Raw genomic sequence first — 7,765 nt, 5'->3', positions numbered from 1 at the left:
TCCTGAATTCTTGGTGACTCGATGAGACCAACAATGAATAAATAAAATGCGCGAGAAATGATTTCTGTCGTATGAAAGTTTGATGACAGATAAGTCATCTGTGAATTAATTCCTCTCACGGATAATGTTTTTGCATGATAATGTTTTTGCGCTGGGATCGTTAGCTCTAAATCCAGCCCTAGGAAAAACACTATTTTCCGACAAACCATAATTCTCTCCCAAGAATATTTCTAGTTTATCTTTTAAAAAATTTTCTTCTCAGGATTAAAAAATTTTAATTCCAAAAGATATTCATAAATTATTATTTTTTATTTTTATTGTAACATCCTTCTTCAGACTGTAGTTTCCATACTGTTAGATAGTTCCTCCCTGTCACTTTCTCCCAATTTCCCATTTCCCATTTAATTTAATGAAAAACATAGAAAGACATACACATTTCAAAAGACATTTTGGAGCACTTGCATTGACGGTGGGTTAAATAGTCCAATCGTCTTCTATCATTTACTCTACAAAAATATCTATCATTAGATTAATCTAATTTATAATTTATATCAGTGTGAAATTATTCAAAATTAACGTCGGATTTTCTAATTGAGTTCGAGTAAAGGATCGTCAGTCGGAAAATCCAAAAATTACCATGCATATTGCTTACTAATGAATATTTATTGTAACGCTTCAATAATAAATAATTTAAATAAATAAAACCAATCTTATAGCTATTGAGCTTTTACGATAACGGATTAGAAAATTCCGTAGATTGACCGAAATGCCGATATTTTTGGTGAAGAAATACCATATGGCGGCAACATTGGCATAACGGTGGTTCGAATTTGATAGGCGATACAAGGAATTTAAATTTTTTCACATTTGAAAGTGGGACATCCTTGTTCGTTCGGTTGACATTCCCCCATCGTTCAACTGTCTGAGATGACAATATTTTTGTCAAGTATTTACAGATTATGATAAACATAATTGTCCCGTCAATAAGACCGATGAAAATGTAAAATTCAACCTCAACATATCATAATATTTAGAGAACATTGAAACTGTTGAAAAAAAATCAGATCAATCAAAATGTTCGGTGGCTCAACGGGGTAGAATGATGCAATATAACTATTTAATTAACTTCTTAATGATTCTATAGCATATTGGATGCCCCTTTAAATTAATAGACACTTTTGCTGAAAATATATTTTTTTGCAATAACCGGTGGAAAGTCCGCGATGTTTAATGAAATTGAATGAATTGCCCTTTGAACTTTTTGATATGTTATTGGATCGATTTTTACCCATCAATTGACAATTTTTGTCGCAGAATTTGGTTCAAACTCCTCCGCTGATTGAAGTAAAGGCTTCAGTGCTTGATCGCGTAAGCACTGTAAGCCCTCTCCTGTGGAGTATAATCCACATTCTCGGCGGATCTTCTCCAATAGGCCTCGTCATCCTGTTCATAATGATGCTGATGCTCGGCATTTGTGTAGTGAATGATCTTGTGAGGATTATGCGATTTCTTCAAGTCTAGAAATAGCCGTACCCCGTTGATGATGATGCTGAGAACACCGATTATAAAGAATTTGAATTGAAAGTGGGTCGAGATCATCTGCAGGATCAGTGAAATTTTCGCCTTCAACAGCATCAGAAAAGGTATCATCTTTTTAATCAGCATCGACAACTTCTTCTTCTTCTTCTTCAGAAAGAACTTGTGCCGGGATTCACCTGGAAGGTAGGATTGCACATGAAAGGAAGGCAATTGTTGTAAATTTGGAAAAGAAAATTTCAATTAATTAAAAAAAAATCATCCAATTATGAACAATTTGGCACGCGCCCCAACGGCTTTTTTTCTCAGACTCATGAACTCATTTCCATTGTCCCTTCGCAACTATACGCATTTACCGTCGTAAAAAAACCCAAAGACCAACCACTTCCGGCTATTTATGGCGACTCTTTTGTACTCTCTCGTCTCACCGCCTCGAGAGTCCACAGTTTATGGACGATTATTTCCCATAATTGATGGTAATGGATCTCGTTCGCATAAACAAAATCAATGTGTATGTAAAATCGACATTCGACCTGGAAACCTGACTTCTCATTGAATTATTTTTCCTACCCTACTTATCGATAATTTCATGATCATTGTAGTGACAAATCACGTGAGAAATCTGGCGGGAAATAGCGCTATTGTTTGATTTATTTAAGTGCGATGAACTGAGTTTCCATCTAAATAATAAGCACTGGTCTTGTGAATATTCCTCGACATTCAAACTTGGAATCATAAAAATTGAATTAAAAAATTTTAGAAGTCAATCAAATTATCTTAATTGTCGGCTTGAATGGAAGACAAGAGATGTGTCCCTCATGACTCTTTTAATTAACCCATGAAAAAACTTACGACTAGCGGTGTCAATTTGGTCTTCTCTAGAGTTTCTTCTTTCCACCCCAAAAATGGTGTGGACGCCATCAAGAAAGAGATTAGCAGATTCTTCAACGATGCTGCTAAAGCTAATAGGAATTTTCCTCTCGGTGCCCTCCAGCTTCGTCTCATCAAGAGATGTGTCAATGGTTTTCCTCCCGCACTTGAGGCTGTCATTACCCCGAAGACAATTAAAGAATCCCTCGGATTTCACCGACACCGTCATCAGGGCTAGCAGCCCTACAGCAAGTAGTCTTGCCATCTTAGGGTCCCCTTGCCTTTCCACAATAGCTGAATTGTGACACCAATCACCAGAGCACATCACAACAGAATATAACCGAACAGAACAGAACCAACCAACTAATGCGTGACACAAGACCAACAGAAGTTTTTAATTCCCGTACAGACCTTCTTATTTATCCCGAAGAAGCCGGGAATCGGTGGGACGATGCATATTGGTGTCTGTCTCATTTTTACACTCGCTGAGATATACAATCCGCCAATGAGGAAGAGCTCTCCCACCTCTACGAAGTCAATACTCTTCATTTTATACACGGAAATGGGTGGAACAATAATTAGGTCTTTAACTCCCGAAATCTAAATCATTACTCCCCACTCTTCATACGAACATCATGACTTTTCGCTTTCTAGTTGATGAGTTCATTTGATTTTAGTCGTCGGGAAGGTATGAGGGCGAATCATCCTGAATCCAAGGAAGGGCCGGTGATCCTAAGGATTCGTTCAATTGTGAAATTTATCAATTTTTAATTGACGAAGAATTTTCGCTATTAAAAATTACTCGACATGTCGATCTATTGTATTGGTTGACTACCGAATGATTGTTTGTAAATTTTTATTTACTCTGACCAGTAATTTCGTTAGGTACATTCTCAGCACTATTAGGTGTAGTATCACAGCTTATCAATCATGCCAGCGAACATCACCTCATAATATAAATTATAGGGAACTCAAATTGCCTCAGATATAAGAGAAATTGTTTAGTCAACAATAAATATGTTCGAGCGAGACCCCCCAGAGTGGCAACTGTCAGATTTCTATTGGCATATGGCTATGGCTATAATCACCCACAAAACTTTGCTGATTAGAATTCAGTAGCAAAGCCCACCAAATGTAGGAGAAGTTTTCTCTGAAATACTTTTCGATACGCAGAGAACATGTCGGATCATCTCGATTCCCTCAGTATTTTGAGTGAGTACAGTTATAAAAATGGTAATAAACTAAAGAAACCTGTTAGTGAGAGAACATTTGAGAACCGACGAAATGCAATATCTGTTGTTTCATTTCAAAAGTCATGTTTCTCGCTGATTTTTACCCTGGCATTTCCTATATTCTGTAAGGTGAAATCAGGGTTATGGATAATTCCAAGTCATACGGTAATACTCGAGTGTTAATGAACGACTAATGAATCGGTATGAACAATTTTATTTTGGTCAATTGACTATATTTGAATTATAGTTCGATTTCACCGGAGATGATCAATAGACATGAATACGACAGTCAAGATATAACATAAAGTATCTTACCACCGATTCCTTCTCATAGAAGTTTTTTTTATAGTTACGTACATATGAAAATAATAATAATTTATTGCATGAAAACTTGATTAATCAAGAAAAACTATTGAAGAGGTTGCCTTTTCATGTTTGGAATTTTTTCCTTTATATTTTGTCATCCAAGTATTTTGTTTTTGCCAACAAATTGTCCTGCTTTGGGCAGTCTTTGATGATTTCATCGCATCGTAATTTTTTACAATTGTACAATTTTCCTTCACCCTGACCGCGGGTTCTTCAAACTCACTACATGTTTGAATAATTTTAATGATTGATTACCTCCCATTGTAGAGAGTAATCGGCATGAATGTTTTCATTTTCGATCCTGGGTTATTTTAACGAGAGAGAAATTTTGTGATACCTGTTATTCAGCCGGTTAAAGTAATCTGGACCGAAATGCCGTTAGCATCGAAAAAGTGGGACATCTGTACCGACGTCAGCTGTGCCCGGGCAGTTAAACAGTGATATAAATGCTTACACATACCGTGACTCAGCTATGAAAAAAAGATGCACCTGACAAATAAATTTTCGCAATATTAAATTATATTTTCCAATAGAAATCCCCACCACCGGAGTAAATATAAAAAAATTGCATAAAAGAGGGTTATTTTCAAATTGTTCACGGATTCGAAGTAGAAAATCACGGAGTACCCCGTTTCGCTCCCTTCCTTTGAAAAATTAAGTACATTGCCGACTAATTTATTTTAGGGATTAATCTAATAAAATCAGTGTATTAAAATCTGAAATATTTTTTTTTCATGACGACGAAGATGTTTTCGTCAACTTTTTAATTCAAGTTTTTTACATATGCCCTGATCGAATTGACGTATTAATATTTATCGTGAGGTGAACCAGCCCTTGTCACCCTCATCATCCCCGTAGGGTGAATAATAGTGATTATAGTGGAGGGGCGGTGGCTGACGCACCACAAAAATCTCCGGGGGTTGCAGACTCCTCAAAAGATTGAACAACATTACGATTAGAGCGATCTTCCCCACGAGAAGACTCTTCAGAAGAGATAACTTGATCGAGGCAATGGCACCAGGCAACGAAAGTAACTGCAAATAATAATTATATCATTAGTACTTAAAATAAAAGGACAATTCTCTTCAGACTTTTCTTGTTGCTTGAAAAATCTCTCACTATGTGATATGCTTCACTATTAATTTCTGACTCCCTCCATCTCTTTCTTTCTTTAGCTTCGTAATTTACATTTAAGTTTTACCACATGTCCAAGGTCCTTTATTTGTCCAAGGAGTAGACATAAAAATAAATAACTAAATAGGTTGAATAATTAGCGTGACATAATGCGGTAGTACCTGCATCACCAGAGGCACCATCATCATCATGGCGCCAAGCCTCTGCAGAATGGTCGGACGTTTCTGTGTGGATCCGTTTGGTGTGTCATTATCATGACTGCCTGTTCTTCCGACTAAACCAGATATTGACGAAGTGAATTGCATAGTTAATGGTCATGAATGGAATAATTACCTCCCCAGAACGGTTCACCGTTGATTTTAATAGTCACTCCATTCTCAATGGGAGTTAGTTTGACGCCCGGTAAAATGATTAATGAGTCATTTGCCTCAGACATATGACCTCTGGATATAAACACTGACCACATAAATGTGTAAATACAGAATACAGTACATGAATTCGGTGTTATTACTCTCATATTTCACTAATGCAAGATTTGCTTACAATTGGTTGACAAATTAAATTTTAAAATAAAAAAAAATCATATATATATGTATATTTATGTATATATATATATACATATATGATTCTTCGCGATCTCCACAGCTACATCGAGACTGATCTCAAATGGTCAAGTCTAGAGTTTATCATGATACCCCACCATAATAAACTGGGTCTCAATAGTAAGGTGAATGCAATTTCTGAGTCAAGAATCTCAGTCTGATGCGCGCGGAACGAGTGTTAGTGACCGGCTGCAACTTCCGGTCTATCAGTCAACCTTGAATTCGCATTGTGGATGTGAGGATTGATAAAAACAACTTATCAAATAATTAGGAAGATACAGAATGATGAGTAAACGTAAAGAAATATATAATATTTATCGTACAGATATTTTACATGAGTTTTGGTTTTTTCTGTTTGGTTTTCTAATACTAATCTACACAACAATATGTCCATACGGTCTCCCTCCAGGACACATATTAAAAAAAACCTACTTGCGCAGACGGAAATTATGGCCATTATCACTGCCATTCTCTCTCATTGCTGGCAATCTCAAATGGCAATCTAGGTGAGGAAAATTTGTCTAATTGAGAAAAATTCGAACGAACTATTATCCTTTGTAATAATAGTGGTCTTCTCCACTTGGATTATTGGCCGGCTCCCACTGGCCTGGGTCGTAGTGCGGGGTGTAGTGAGGTTGATGATGACCTCCCCCGTGTACGTGGAGATGAACTGGTTGGGCCGCTGGTGACCACGCCGCGTGTTGCTGTGATGATAGTGATGCGTAAAATTTACCGAAGAACGCACTCAACTTTAAAACCAGTAGCATAATGCCTGTAATTATAAATGATTTATCCACCAATTGGAAATTATCCATTTTATAAATTATTTATGACTATATAATTCATGTAAGCGACCAATTTCAAGTAAAAAATATATTCTCAAATTCTCATTCGATTTATTATTTTACGACTATAGGGGTCGGTACTTAATTAATTAAATTGAGTTAATATATCATCGGGAAGTATTCTACCTTATCATCTCGTGCTAGAGGCGAGTTCGCGGATCGCGAAAGGTTAACGGTAAAATAATTTCGGCATTGAAGCCCTTCCGATACGTGATGAAATTCCGTTGTGGAAAGCTGGTGATTTGCATGGACAGTTTCAAACTGTGTCAAGTGTGAGGAATTATTCAAATCACGTATATCTAACGAAATGTCAACGGTTTAATTGGGTTAGCTGGACGGTGTAGTCAATGCTGAGTGATGGAACTGTATTTGGAAACTTATAAACCCGTTATAAGTTGATATATGAAGGGCACTACTGTTTTCTCGTTTTTGGCTTTGACCCGGAGACTTGTGAACGGAAATTTTTTTCAATAAATAGTCATAAGAGAAGTTCGCAGAGAAATAATGTCAACCACTTGGATAGGCTTAAAAATAAGGTACTACTTACCGATCATCAGGCCCTTCATCGACATGACAGTGAGAACAATCAAGAGGGTCATCATAACTCCCATTTTATACATCATTGGCATGAGCATGAACTGTATTCTTTTCATACCGAATGTTCGGCCTGTAAAAGAACTTGCGTTAGTGTATTCTTTCGAATTGTTATTCATTTAATGTTTAAAAAAATGCGACGAGTATTTACCTTGAGAATCGCTGTGGCCGAGCAGAGAATCAATAAAATTCGTGATGAGTCCGATGCTTCCGTTCCGTCCGGTGACTGTATTTCCGTCGAGGGCATCGTCTCCCAGTGCTGACACTGTCAGTCCGAGCAGAAAGACCCCAGTAACGCACAAATGACACTGCCTCATCATTCACTTTTTCCGTCTTCGCGAATATTACAGTGGAGTAATGACGATCGATAGCGCAAGTCAACAAACCTTAACCGATGAAAATTAACGGTAAATTGCGGGTCGTTGGTGGCAGGTGAACGATCTAGCGATGGTAATATTGAGAAGAGGATCCATGCGCGTCAAGCACCGGAGAGACTTTTCGGTGGCTCGTGTTATTCGGGCGTTCAGCATCCAATTCGACCACTAGTTTGACTTGTTGAAGCATTAAAAGTAACCGCGCGAAAGGC

The 7,765-nt window shown here is 37.3% G+C and overlaps 3 protein-coding genes across 4 annotated transcripts; all 3 read right to left on the bottom strand.

Moving 5' to 3' along the window:
• Positions 1-296: 296 nt before the first annotated feature.
• LOC135166854 (uncharacterized) lies at positions 297-3,084 on the bottom strand. The gene is made up of 2 exons (XM_064129517.1): positions 2,389-3,084; positions 297-1,715 (listed from the first exon to the last, which is right to left on the bottom strand). The coding sequence occupies exons 1-2, from the start codon at positions 2,729-2,731 to the stop codon at positions 1,354-1,356; spliced, it is 705 nt and encodes a 234-aa protein (XP_063985587.1). The 5' UTR covers positions 2,732-3,084; the 3' UTR covers positions 297-1,353.
• Positions 3,085-3,346: 262 nt separating this feature from the next.
• On the bottom strand, positions 3,347-5,787 carry LOC135166426 (uncharacterized). Of its 2 annotated transcripts, XM_064128638.1 has the most exons (4): positions 5,682-5,773; positions 5,472-5,594; positions 5,300-5,412; positions 3,347-5,038 (listed from the first exon to the last, which is right to left on the bottom strand). In XM_064128638.1, the coding sequence occupies exons 2-4, from the start codon at positions 5,572-5,574 to the stop codon at positions 4,817-4,819; spliced, it is 438 nt and encodes a 145-aa protein (XP_063984708.1). In that variant the 5' UTR covers positions 5,575-5,594; positions 5,682-5,773; the 3' UTR covers positions 3,347-4,816. The 2 variants fall into 2 exon arrangements, with proteins under 2 accessions (XP_063984708.1, XP_063984707.1); XM_064128637.1 differs by having other exon boundaries at positions 3,348-5,038; positions 5,472-5,787.
• Positions 5,788-5,969: 182 nt separating this feature from the next.
• Positions 5,970-7,695, bottom strand: LOC135166397 (protein apnoia). Its single transcript, XM_064128555.1, has 3 exons — positions 7,331-7,695; positions 7,133-7,252; positions 5,970-6,512 (listed from the first exon to the last, which is right to left on the bottom strand). The coding sequence occupies exons 1-3, from the start codon at positions 7,497-7,499 to the stop codon at positions 6,289-6,291; spliced, it is 513 nt and encodes a 170-aa protein (XP_063984625.1). The 5' UTR covers positions 7,500-7,695; the 3' UTR covers positions 5,970-6,288.
• Positions 7,696-7,765: the final 70 nt, after the last annotated feature.

Source organism: Diachasmimorpha longicaudata, chromosome 10 (assembly GCF_034640455.1).
Source record: "Diachasmimorpha longicaudata isolate KC_UGA_2023 chromosome 10, iyDiaLong2, whole genome shotgun sequence".
Lineage (NCBI taxonomy): Eukaryota > Metazoa > Arthropoda > Insecta > Hymenoptera > Braconidae > Diachasmimorpha > Diachasmimorpha longicaudata.
The sequence above is the reverse complement of the archived record's forward strand: the minus strand, read 5'-3'. Positions and strand labels throughout refer to the sequence as shown.

Bases quoted from the DNA above. Each gene is read 5' to 3' on its own strand.
- LOC135166397 (XM_064128555.1), bottom strand. From the start codon at position 7,499: ATGATGAGGCAGTGTCATTTGTGCGTTACTGGGGTCTTTCTGCTCGGA. The intron at 7,253-7,330 runs GTAAATACTCGT...GTTCTTTTACAG, and splicing joins CGGCCACAGCGATTCTCAAG to GCCGAACATTCGGTATGAAA. The intron at 6,513-7,132 runs GTAAGTAGTACC...TTATAATTACAG, and splicing joins GATGAAGGGCCTGATGATCG to GCATTATGCTACTGGTTTTA.
- LOC135166854 (XM_064129517.1), bottom strand. From the start codon at position 2,731: ATGTGCTCTGGTGATTGGTGTCACAATTCAGCTATTGTGGAAAGGCAA. The intron at 1,716-2,388 runs GTAAGTTTTTTC...CCTACCTTCCAG, and splicing joins CCAAATTGACACCGCTAGTC to GTGAATCCCGGCACAAGTTC.
- LOC135166426 (XM_064128637.1), bottom strand. From the start codon at position 5,655: ATGAGAGTAATAACACCGAATTCATGTACTGTATTCTGTATTTACACA. The intron at 5,413-5,471 runs GTAATTATTCCA...TATCTGGTTTAG, and splicing joins CGGTGAACCGTTCTGGGGAG to TCGGAAGAACAGGCAGTCAT. The intron at 5,039-5,299 runs GTACTACCGCAT...TATTATTTGCAG, and splicing joins TGGTGCCTCTGGTGATGCAG to TTACTTTCGTTGCCTGGTGC.